At 41.4% G+C, this 12543-nt stretch overlaps 1 protein-coding gene across 17 annotated transcripts in view; it reads left to right on the top strand.

The window, feature by feature from the left end:
• The window catches only part of NRCAM (neuronal cell adhesion molecule), a 312085-nt gene extending 306591 nt beyond the window's left edge, over positions 1–5494 (top strand). For 16 of the 17 annotated variants that reach the window (XM_028525406.2, XM_036010803.1, XM_036010802.1 and 13 more), the window contains one exon: positions 3021–5494. In XM_028525406.2, coding sequence (XP_028381207.1) covers positions 3021–3258 — 238 coding nt within the window. In that variant the 3' untranslated portion in view covers positions 3259–5494. Of the gene's footprint in view, positions 1–2464; positions 2477–3020 lie in introns of all 17 variants that reach the window. The other variant, XM_036010793.1, reaches the window with a different exon arrangement.
• The last annotated feature ends 7049 nt before the right edge of the window (positions 5495–12543 follow it).

The following is a 12543-nucleotide window of genomic DNA, read 5'->3' as shown; positions in this document are numbered from 1 at the left end:
CTCATGATTTCTTTGGGATTTTCTCATCTATCTTCATAAATGAGATTAGCCTGTAATTTCAGTTTCTCGAAGTGTTCTTGCTAGTTTCAGATATCAGGGTGGTGTTAGATGCATGAAAGGATTAAAAGAATGGTTCTGACATGTCAGACTCCAGCACATCCAAAACTGAGCTACTTGGTCTTCCACACCAAACATGCTGTACACCAGCAGGGTAACTCTATCCTTCCTGTTTCTCAAACCAAAACTCTTGGAGCTGTTTCCCTGTCTCTTATTCCCATCGAATCCATCAAATCCTGTTTTTTCTACATTCAAAATATGCCCATGCCCTGACTGCTGTGTGCCACCCCCAGTGTTCCGCTCTGGCCCAAATCAGTCAGCTTACCTCCGGGTTACTGCAATGGGCCCCTGGCCTCCTGGCGCACAGGACAGCAAACTTTTTCTGCCAGGGGCCTGATGACAAATGTTTGACTCTACAGGGCACCTGGCTCCTGCTGCAAATCTACACTTCTGCTGTTGGAGTGCAGAAGCAGCCTCAATACTATGTGATAAATGGGCTTGGCCTAGTTTTGCTGTTTGCCAACCCTGCCCTCTAGGGTAGGCTGTTCTCAACACTGATGACAGCAATCCTTTTAAAATGTAAGATCGTGTCACTCAACCTTTGGAAACCCTCCAGTGGTTTCTCATCTCACTCAGAGTTAAAGACAGAACCCTTAGAGTGTCCTACAAGGCGGGTAGGCCATGATCTAGTCTCACCCTATCTCCTCTCTGGTCCTTTAACTCATCCCCTCATCCCTCCACTTCTCTCTCTCTCTGTCTCTCTTAGTTTCAGCCACACAAGCTCTGCTCTCTTCCTAGAACTTGCCAGGCTTGCCTCCACCTCAGGGCATTCTCACTGTGTTATTCCTGCTGGAATTGCTCTCCCTCCAGCTCTCCACCTGGATAACTCAGCTCTTTTAAGTCTTTGATCAGGCTTCTTCTTAATTAGGCCTTGTCTGAATGTCCTATTTAAATGTAAGCCTTTCACATCCTCCCCTGACACCTTTCTCCCTCTTTACTCAGCTCTTTGTTTCATGGCACTTCTCCTTCTGATATACTATGCAACTAGTTTTTTTTAATACGTGATTATTTATTTATGTCTGTATTTTCCTGACTAGAAGTAGCTCAGTGAGCTCAGGGTTTCGTTCTATTTTGTTTGCTGCTATATTGCCACTGACTAGGACATTCTCTGCCCTATAATAGGCACTCAGTAAACATTTATGAGATAATGGATGGGCACGTGGATGAAAGCATGGAGGGCTCAAAGAAATGCCATAGGCTAGAATTGGAATCCAGGTGACAGAACTCCCCTTATTGAATGCTTCAGTGGAGTTAAGTGCCTCACCATGTCATGAGCAATATTTCACATGGAACATTCAAGCAAAACCTTCAAGTTAATGACTAAAGATGTGCAACTCATTCTTGGAGCAGGTTGGAGAATGGATGCTGTGTCCCATAACAGACCCCATGCACAGGGCAGCTCAAGGTTCTGTGATACTTCTCCAGTTGTTCATTAGTAGTGGTGATAACAGAGTTTGTTCACTTTGTGACAAAAACTTGTGTTTTGTTGCAACGAGTAGTTTTCAATAGCATATGTGAGTATCTTATTAAGCTACTATTATTTTCCAGTCTTAAGATTTTTTCTTGGAGAAAATTGTAAATACTAGTAAGAATTATTGGCAAAAGAGCCAGAATATTTGTACATCCTGAAATATTTGTATCTTGGTTAGAAAAAAAGTCACTCACAGAAATAAAAGGAGCAATAAAGTTCTAGTACAAATTGGTGGGTGAACTGTAGCTAATGCAACCTTTTTTTTCCTTTACATTAATCCTTTTTGTTTTTTACTAATAATTTATGGTTTTCTTTATTTTGCCTGTATTTTTGTCCTTTGGAAAAATATTATAATTGCCTTTTTCTTTTTGTTTTTTTTTTTTAAGCCAAGTGCTCCCAGTTAAGGAATAGGTCAATGTGCATACCTAGTTACACAACTCGGTGAGCGGCCATGCTAAAGCATAATGAGTACTCTTCTACTCCCAGATGCAGTGCTTAGGGGTTCAACAGAGAAATCAGGAAAAAATGTGTGTTATAAAGCTTTATTGAATTGTACTCCTTAGATTCCTACCTGGTATGGCTAGGCTACACAGGACACTTGGGAGAAGAGAGCAGTGGGGGAAAGATGTGGACAGGAAGCACTTGCTTTTACACTTTTGGAATCTTTCACACTCTAGAGTATATTAGCCTGCCATCAATAGTACAAATGGGGTTCTCATAAGTTATATTGTGTTGCTTTCTAAAATAATAAATCTTTCCCCATTAACTGACATTCTTACAGAAAAAAATATTGTATTCTATCAGTATAAGGATTTTGCTTTTCTTCTTAGGCTGTTTTCATTTGTTTCTTCTGCATCCTCTTAATGGAATTTGTAGGTCTCTTGAAAGGTAAGGCTAACATTTACAAGTCTGCCCTGCACTCAATAACAAAATTATTTGAAATGCAGGATTTTACTTCTTTCTCTTGATCAGAAAAAAAAATTCATATTTCACACTTAACCAAAATCATCTCCATTTCATATCCAAGGAATCAGAGATATTACACAGTTTAATGTATACTAACTTCTCTACTTGCCATAATCTTTTACACCCTTTTGAATTCAAAATAGTAATGATTTTCATTGTTTTTCACGTCTTCCTTTTTTAATGCTTGTGATTATTTCTGAATTGTTTCCAAATCAGGAGCCCAGACCTGATACTGATGTTGATTGGCATGCACAATAAGAAGCCATCCACCTACTGAAGACTGCAATTACGTCATTTCTGCTCCTGATTTTCATTCCAACCACACACCAGTCACCGGGGTTAACCTGATGATTAGATGCAGTCGCTCGGGACTCCATACGCTTTATCATAACTCACATGCATGATCTTTAAGAACAAAACGTTTTACCTAAATGCCACTCTTGATAAAAATTTATTTTTTTTCCAGTGATGCAGAAGACCACAAGCCTTTGAAAAAAGGTAGTCGAACACCTTCAGACAGGACTGTGAAGAAAGAAGACAGTGATGACAGCCTAGTGGACTATGGAGAGGGTGTGAATGGCCAGTTCAATGAGGATGGCTCCTTTATTGGACAGTACAGTGGTAAGAAAGAGAAAGAGCCAGCTGAAGGAAATGAAAGCTCAGAGGCACCTTCTCCCGTCAATGCCATGAATTCCTTTGTTTAATCTGCAAGCCTCTTGCCAATATCCCATTCCTCCAGAATGTTCCTCTCCAGCACTTCTCATACTGTGCGCATAGAGGCAGGAAGTATATATTCTGCTGTTATGTGAATGTTATGAGAACAGTTAAAGTAAGAACATAATTCAACCAGATGATTTATTAATGTGAACTGCAGTACAAAGCGCACAGTTTTTCATTCAAAATAGGTATTCTTGATTTTCTCAAAACTGATAAAAAATAGTACATCACCAACAGATCGTGTTATTTCCTCTTCAGGATACGGTTCAACATGATGCATGAAAAATGCTGCACAGTTAAAGAACATACCTGCGTATGTTACTAAAATATGGTTTGATACTTTGTTTATACTATCCTCAGCTGAAACCCTAAATATGAATTCAGTTTTCATTGTCAAGAGTGTTGCTATAGTGTTCTTTAGAACTTCAATGTCTTTGTGGACATTGTTGTGAAATTGGTGACTCTGTGTCTAGCTGTTAGTCTTTTGGGGAGACTGTTAGGAACAGTATGTACAGTATATACTTGCTAAATGAGTTAATCATGACAGTTGCATTTGCTGACGCTTACTGAGACTCTGTTACCTGCTCTTCGCTCCTGTTACTTCGTAGCCTTCATAATCTTCCAGGTATTACAACGGTACAGTGTTCTACTCTTTACATCATCTCTACATTCGGTTGTTTTTAGGCATAAATAATGTGTATTACAATGTATTTTGGCATTTGTGCCATGCTTAAAGAATCAGAAACAAATCGCTCTAATTAAATTCCAAAACTTGTTCCAGAAAGCACAGGGCAAGACACATGCAGTGCCTTCAGACAAGAAGCATTCCATAACATACTGCCTTCTGTGTCAAAGATGCAGTTGACACAGAGTTCTAGATGACTGTCATTAAGAGTAACTTTTAAAAAAAAGCAGAGATAATGGAAGTGGCCATGCTGGGAAAAAAAGGAAATGTGAAAATAAAATTAATAAAACAGCTTATTTTAAGAAGAATTGTCCCCATATGTATGAAAAGAAAAACTTTATCACCAACTGGAATGCATGATGATTTTTTTTAGCCTTTTATGGTTTCTACTAAAATATGTCCCATTCAGTAAGAAGGATGTCAACTTGGTGGAAAACTTGTTTTAAAAACAAGTTATTTCAAAACTAAAAGCATATAACAGCATGGCAACAGGAATGTATTCCCTCTTTTACCCATGTGGTAGCTTTTGAAACTCTCTGCAGCATTGAAAGATGTGGATGCAAATTGCTATGGACACATTTCAGAATCTAAAAAGTCTAGTAAGTGCTAACAAGACCAAGAGTCAAACAGAGTACATCTGCAGTTTCAAAATACATATACTCTACCATGTTCATAAACAATATCTATTAAGTGGTTTACCTCCAAATATAAAATTCTATAACAACCTATGGTTGAAGGAATGCTCAGTTTCATTTGCCAATAAATTGGTTTCTCATAACTTGCATCAAGTTTAATTTTAAGTAAAGCTTTTTATATGTAGATATTTTGTTGAATTTGTAAATACACTTAAAATGTAGATGCTATATGCTTATAGGTGTCACATACAAATAAACATGCAAACAATGTTTATGTTGTACTGTATAAAAAGCTAGCTAATTAATAGAGTGCATGGGACTAGAAAGCATTTAAATTCCTTTGGACTTTATTTTCCCTTTTTGCTGTGAAACTTAAAAAGTGAACTGTTCTACACACTGACAACAGTGTGCAGATTTTTCTAGATGAACTCTTCAGAGCTTTTCCTGTGGGGCTCAGTAAGCCGAGTCACGTGGCATCTTTGATACATGTAGGTAAAGCAGAATTTGAAATAATCCCAGGTGAAGATGGCCCTATATACTTTCACATCTCCATATTTGCTTTTTACGGATCAGCCTTTCTAACAGAAATACAAAAAGACAAAACAGGCTTGCCTTGGCATCAGAGAGCACAAAGACAAAAGTTACTTTAAATTTGCCAGTGTTTGGGGGAACCAATCAAAGTGCAGTTTTTACTCATCCATAACAGTAGATACTAAATTTACCTGTGCAGGAAGTGCAACATATTTTGTATTAAAATTAAATGTGGTTTTTAAAGTCCCTCTCTCTTTCATAATATATCATATTCCTAGTGGAGTGTGAATGTCCAGTGGTATATGTAATGGTACAGGCAGGTATGACTGGATTGCATCAAAAAGTAACCATTAAACAGCCTTGATCTCTTTGCGATTTTCAACTCTTTCAAACATGTTTCCTAATGTTTTAAAACAAAGCAAATTTTTATTTTTGCTTTTAAAATCATATATATGCAGAGAAAATTAAACACAAAACTAAACACATAAACAAAGCTAATAGAGTAGGGCATATCAAAACATTTTCATGAGAAGCAGGAATAGATATTACCAGCCTTTCGAGAAACCGTCTGAGAAATCGGGTGCTGCTTCCTTGTCTGAAGCCTGACTGCTGCCCCAGCCTGGCTCCCTGCTGTGCCAGCCTGTCTTCTGTCCACCTAGACCTCCACCCTCCCTGCCACAGACAACTGGGACTCCTCACCCTCTCCCTCTTGATGGGAGAGTTTGGGCATTTACAAGCATTATGCGAATGTCATCCACTTGCTTCACCCCAGCCCCGTTCTTTTCATTATCTCAAACCTGTCTAGCTCTGTAAACTGCCAACGTCCAGTTTGTCCACTGCCTGCCCTTATTCACCTGTCTCCTGGTCCCAGCTTTCCACCCACGAGACCTTCTGGCACAGAGCCCCTCTCTACATGGTTATTTGGATGACAACATGTTACAGCGGTCCCCCCTTATCTAAGCAGAATAAGATTCCAAGACCCCCCACAGATGCCTAAAACCTTAGATAGTACCAAGCCCTATGCATACTATGTTTTTTTGCATGCATACATACCTATAATAAAGTTTAATTTATAAATTAGGCAAAGTATGAGATAACAATAACTAATGATAAGATAGAACAATTATAGCAATATACTGTAATAAAAGTTATGCAAGGCTTTGGGAACATTATTAAGTAAAATAAGAGTTACTTGAACACAAACACCATGATACCAAACCACCGATCCAATAACCAGGATGGCTATTACGACTAGAGGAGGGGAGAGCGAACAGCGCAAAGATGCTGGATGAAGACATGTCCGTGCTGGGCAGAGCAGGATGGCTCCAGATGGCTTGTGATTTAAAACTTATGAATTGTTTATTTCTGAAATTCTTCATTTAATACTTTTTGATCACCATTGACCGTGGGTAACTGAAACTGCAAAAAACAAAATTGTGGCTATGAGGACTACAGTATGTAAGTCAACAATAAAATGCTACGTAGACCTTAGTATTTCTAGCACAGAGAGCATTCACTTCTGAACAGAAAACCAGGACCTCCACTTCATGCTGCGGCACATGCTCACAGCCCACTTCCTCAGGACACATCGTCAGTCACAGCTCTGGTCAGCAGCGGGGCTGGCAAGTTGTAAGCCTGAGCACAAAAAGCATTGGTCCATTGATGCCTTCTTGTTCAGGTGGTTTATAATAACACTGGTCTACTTTTATTTTATTTATTTTTTATTTTTTAAAAGATTGTATTTATTTATTTTTAGAGAGAGGGGAAGGAAAGGAGAAAGAGTAGGAGAGAAATATTGAAATGAGATGGGCCTGGCCCACAACCCAAGCATGTGCCCTGACAGGGAATCAAACCAGAGGCTTTTCCATTTGCAGGACAATGCCCAACCCACTGAGCCGCACCAGTCAGGGCTGGTTTACTTTTAATGGCTGATTTTGGAAATGGCTTGTGGAAACAAGAGACATACAAAGAACTGAAAATTCTCACCCAAACTCAGCAAATCTCTCCCCACTGAGAGATCTTCCTACAAATGACCACCAGAGGACTCCCGTGCTCTATTCAGAGCTAAGGAAACCTGGTGGGGAAATGAAGCCTCTGGAGAAACTGTGAATAGCTCTTGATCCACAGTCTGACTGTGCAGACAATGGCTGTCTGCTGCCAGGGGAAATGGGATTTGCAGCTTTCAGGGAGTGAGTGTGCGCGGCCGTGAGTCTTGTTAGTTTTCTTTTTACGGACTGTGTCCAGGCGGCTGGTGGCTGGGCAGCAGGGGAGGAGCAGAGTGAGCCTCCTGGCTCCCACCAGGCACCCCCTCGCCGCTGCAGGCTGGTGAGGGTGAGGGCAGGGGCATGTAGTTCACCCCCTTTCCCCAGAGCATGCCATTCTGACTGCCACCAGTGCTCTGATGTTTTGTGATTGGACAGCACAAAAGCATGGTTTCCACAGCTTTTATTTTTTCACTTGTAAAAAAGCAAGAAAGGAAGAGAATGTTATGAGAGTATTTATATTGAGAAAACAAACGAACAGTTCACAGGATGAGGTAGAAAGTGACCAGAATTTACATTCCAGATCCACTGTATAACCATGTGTGAATGAAGCCTGCCTTTGTCTCCCACCTCTTTAAGGCCTCTGTTTCTTCAACTTTAAAATAATGACAGAAAACAGATGAGTTCTAATATCCCTTTCTGATTAAGTCCCATGGTTTTACATAACCTTCCCTCTCCCCAAAAAATGTATTTTGAGAGCCTACGAGAGAGAGGTAAGTGGGAGTGTACAAGACGAGCTAAACCAGATGTGGTTCCTGCTCTCCAGGGGCTGGGAGTCTGGTGTGAAAAGACAGACATTAATCAAATGACCACCTGAATGAATGTGTGATTCCAAACTGAGATAAGCACCATGAATCCGTGACAGCAAATAGTGGAGGAGGCTGACCTGCGTGGTGGGGTTACAAAGGCTTCCCTGAGGAAGCAGAATGGAGGGAGAGCTGGGAACTGGGGGACAGAGAGAAGAAAAGACAGGACAAAAGTCAGTGTGCTAGGAGCAGACACTGGGGCCGGCCATGCGGAGGCCTGAGGACCACAGCACAGGGTTTTGTGTTTATTCAAGGAGTAGTGGAAAGTGGGGAGTAATTAAACAGTTGAAGGAAAGGGTTATATGATCACATGTTTGTTTGGGGAAGAGAAAGGAATCATGGGATTCAGTGCAGAGAATGGGCTGGCGGGGAGCCAGAGAGGTGGATAAGAAGGCCCGGAGAAGCTTTGGGGAAGCAATTTGGTCAAGAAACGGTACAGATCAGATCCAGATCTGACACTGGAGAAGGAGAGAAGTGGTGCATTCTAAAGATATTCAGGAAGCAAAATGATAGGAGTAAGAGGTAGGATATGGGAGGTTGAGAGAAAAGGAATCTCTTAGATTTCTGACTTATGTAACTAGACATGAGGTACGCTTAGGGGGCAATATCAGGGAAGAACCAGATTTGGGGTAAGTTATGAGTTCAGGTTCATAAATGAGAAGTTTGAAAAGCCTCTGAGACAACCAAGTAGACATGACTGGTAGGAATAGGATATAGGGGCTTAATGCTCACAAGGAACTTCCAAAGTGATGAGTAGTCATTGAAGCTTGAAGCACCAGTGCAATTGCCTAGGGGGAAATGTAGACAGAGGGCTGAGGATTAAAGCTATTAGGAAAATCCGATGTGTAGATGGACCTCTAAAGGGAACTAATAAACAGGAGCCAGAGAAGCTGGGAAGAAATAAGGAGAGTGTGTTGTCTTGAAAGCCAGTGAAAGACACCATTTCAGAAATAGAGTTTACAATGTTATATAATGTGAAAAATCATACAAATTGAGGACTGGGAAATACTTTTTGGATTCGAAGGCATAGAGGTCATCTGAGACCTCAGTAAAGCTGTTGGGTAGAATGTGATCACAGAATGGAATGAACTGAGGAGCGAGGAGAAGGTGAGGAAACGGAGACAGTGAGATTTGCCATCGCCCCCATGGACAATCCACCTGTCCCTGGCCTTCCTCGACACCCCTGCCTCTGCAACATAACTCCAGTGTCCTGCTCTCTGCTCACAGCCTCTCCTCCAAACTACTGACCCCTCTACCTTCTCTCAATCCTTTAGCTGCTTCTGTTTTTTCATACCCTTTCTTTCCAGCATGGATTTTATAGTTCACTTTTTAATTTCATTTTTAATTACAGTTTACATTCATATAGTTCATTATTTTTTAAAAACTTCTTTACCCCAAAGTCATTTGCCCATCTGTCTTTTCTAAACACCCATGGAGCTAAATAACTGATGTTACTCAGGATCAAGTCCACTGTCTGCTTTCTACTGCCTGCCCCTAGGAGCTGGAAGACAGAACAGAGGTCATTATAAAGTCATAAATATCTTCAGATGTCTCAACTTGCCACACTGCACAGTAGGCCGGCTTATTTTTCTCAGGCAAACTTACATTCTCACACTTAGCAATGACTTCAAATCTTTGCTACTCTCCTCAAACATTCAACCCTGCTTCATCTCCACACCCAGCCTCACAAATCATTCTCTACAAAATGACCTGACAGCATAATTAGCTAAAAACAAGAGAAAGAAAAGCAGAGATGGGAATTCCCTCACCAACCAGCAAACCAAAGTGCCAGGCTCAGTGCGCTCTTATCTTCTAATTCCTGGGAAAGTGCAGGAGCTGCCCTTCCTCCTATCGTGGACCAGCCCTCCTTCTTGGGTCTGGAAACCCCTCTGCCTGTCAGTGGAGTCCCAACCATCAGTCACCCCTTCTTCTGCTCAACCGGATTTTCTATTGACATTTAAACGCACTCGAAGCCTCTCCCATCTGGAACAAGGAGACCCTTGAAACCTTTGATTCCCTCCCAATACACCCCCTTCAGTTACCATTTTCTACCCTCTACTTCACAGTCAAAAATGTTGAAAAGCTGGAATAATACCAGAAAAATTAAATGAGGATAATCGTAGAAGCTACTGTTTGTCATTCTCTCCTCCTTCTATAGCCATAAAACTTCTCCAGTCTCACTCAGCTTGTCCTAAGACTCCATCTTTCTTCACTGGTAACCATATGGCTATTATCCCAGTGAATGACTCCAACTTTTTTTTAAGTCAGGGGTTATCAGCCTGCCCACTGGAATCACCTGGGGAACTTTAAAGCCCTAATGCTCGCTCTCTCACCCCTAAGTTGCCATTGAGACATAGCCTGGTAGCAGCCCCCCATACAACACAATGTGCAGCCAAGGCTGAAACCAGTGCAGAGAAGCATGTTGCCGCACTCTTGTGTGTGCACTTAACCAGCTAATGAACAGTATTTTGAATACATTTCTTCACACATGCTAATCTCAAATTCTCTCGTATTTCTCACATTAAAAATACATGTCATGGGGAAATGGGCTTCACATTGCTGGTGGGAATTTAAAATGTTACAGCCACTTGTGAAACAGTTTGGCAGTTTCTTCAAATGTTAAATATAAATTTACCATATGAGTCAGAAATTCCACTCCTGGGTGTATGTCCAAAAGAGATGAACTGATGATAAATAACAAAACATGATCTATTCTTACAACTAAACGGTATATCCATGAAATTAAATGGAATACTACTTGGTAATTTTTGTAAGTGCTAACACATGCTGCAACATAGAGGACCCTCAATAACATTAAGCTAAATTAAAGATGCATAAAAAGTCAAATATTGCATGATTTCATTTATTTGAAATATCCAGGAAAGCAAACCTATGAGACTGAAAGTAGATTGTGGTTGTCTGGGGCTGGGAATGGCAACAAGGATGAACTGTACCTTGGCAGGAGTGGTGGAAAACATTCTAAAACTGTATTGTGTTGATGATCACACAACTTGGTAAATTTACTAAAAGTCATTGTATACTTAAAACAAGTGATTTGTGATGTGAAAGTTATACCTCAATAAAGCTGTGAAGATCACCGTCCCTGGGCTTCCATGTGTCTGGGAAGCATTCAAGGCATATGATCAGCACAATGCCATTAGAGGCCACCCCATGTCCCTGTCCTCTTGTTTACTCGAGGGCACATCACAAGACCGGTGGTTCTCAAGGTGCAGCCCTGGAACAGCAGCATCACCCTATTTGTCAGACATGCAGATTCTGGGTTCACCCACATCTACTGAATCAGAAGCTCAGGGGTGGAGCAGCATCTGGTTTACTGAGGGCTCGGGTGATTCTGACACTAACAGGTGAGAAGCTCTGCGCTCAATCTACATGCTGGCTGTCTCCTCTCCCACCTGTAGGAAGAGAAGCACCTCACCTGTTGAGATTAAAAGAAGAAACTAGTTTGTTTTCACAACAGCAAGAAAGTTGAAATAACTCAAATGTCCATCAACAGGTAGTAGTTGAACACTTTTGGGTACATCTCATCAATATCTATGCCAATGAATCACTAATCTGCAATACAAAAGGAATAAACTACTGAACTCATTCTGCTGAGTGAAAGGAGCTGACCCAGCAGTATCACTTATATGGAACAGGTGAAACAAACCCACAGTGACGGAGAGCTCACCAGCAGTTGCTGGGGCTGTGAAAGGGGAGTGCTTCACTACAGAGAGCTGAGGGAACTTGTCAGGCTGATGGAAATGGTCTATCTTTTGATTATGGTGGTATTTGCAGAGTTGTGTTCATTTGTCAGGACTCAAAACTTAATTTTTAAAATGGGTATGTTTTACTATACATAGTTATATCTTAATAAAGTTCATTTTAAAAGGAAAAAATTAAGAAACAGGGTCTAAGTGATCCTCTTCTGTTCTTTCTCTTGGGTCTACCTACCCAAAGAGGGAGCTGGAGCAGGGGACATGGGGCAGGGGCCTTTGTCTCCGCTCCTGTTTCCATATGGTAAGTGCAAGTGGTCAGGACCCGGCCTGCCTTCTGGAGAAGGATCTGCCAGAGGCCCTCTCTCCGCGCCTCACCCAGTACTTCCCTCAATATCCAGGGCTCCAGCACACACCCACACCTCCCTGGGTAGTGCCCCAAGGAGACAGCCCCTTCCCAACTCATATCTCTGTGCAACCAGGCACCCTTTGGGGCTTTTTTGAAACCCTCGCTGGTTGCTGTCTCCAGCCTGGTGCCTCAGGCCAGCCCTTCTCTCTTATTTTTCTTTCTCAGGCTTTTCACTATCTTCCTTAGTCCTTGCTGGTATCTCACTCAGTTTTGCTCTCCTGGGCCTACACAGCATTATGTTTCCTAGCTTTCAATTCTCCATCCACATGAAGTCTAACTGATACCCCAGAACTAGCCTGTTTGAAGATAAATCTTCAGTTGCTTTTTGCTCTGTAACTCTTTTCCTCCTCGATGCACCCAACTCAGTAAATGATGCCTTGCTGTGCCAGGGGACCCATGACCCTAGGATTCACTGTTCCTCCTCCCCATGCCAACAAAGCCAATAGCCAAT

Source organism: Phyllostomus discolor, chromosome 10 (assembly GCF_004126475.2).
Source record: "Phyllostomus discolor isolate MPI-MPIP mPhyDis1 chromosome 10, mPhyDis1.pri.v3, whole genome shotgun sequence".
NCBI classification, from domain to species: Eukaryota; Metazoa; Chordata; class Mammalia; order Chiroptera; family Phyllostomidae; genus Phyllostomus; species Phyllostomus discolor.
The sequence above is the reverse complement of the archived record's forward strand: the minus strand, read 5'-3'. Positions and strand labels throughout refer to the sequence as shown.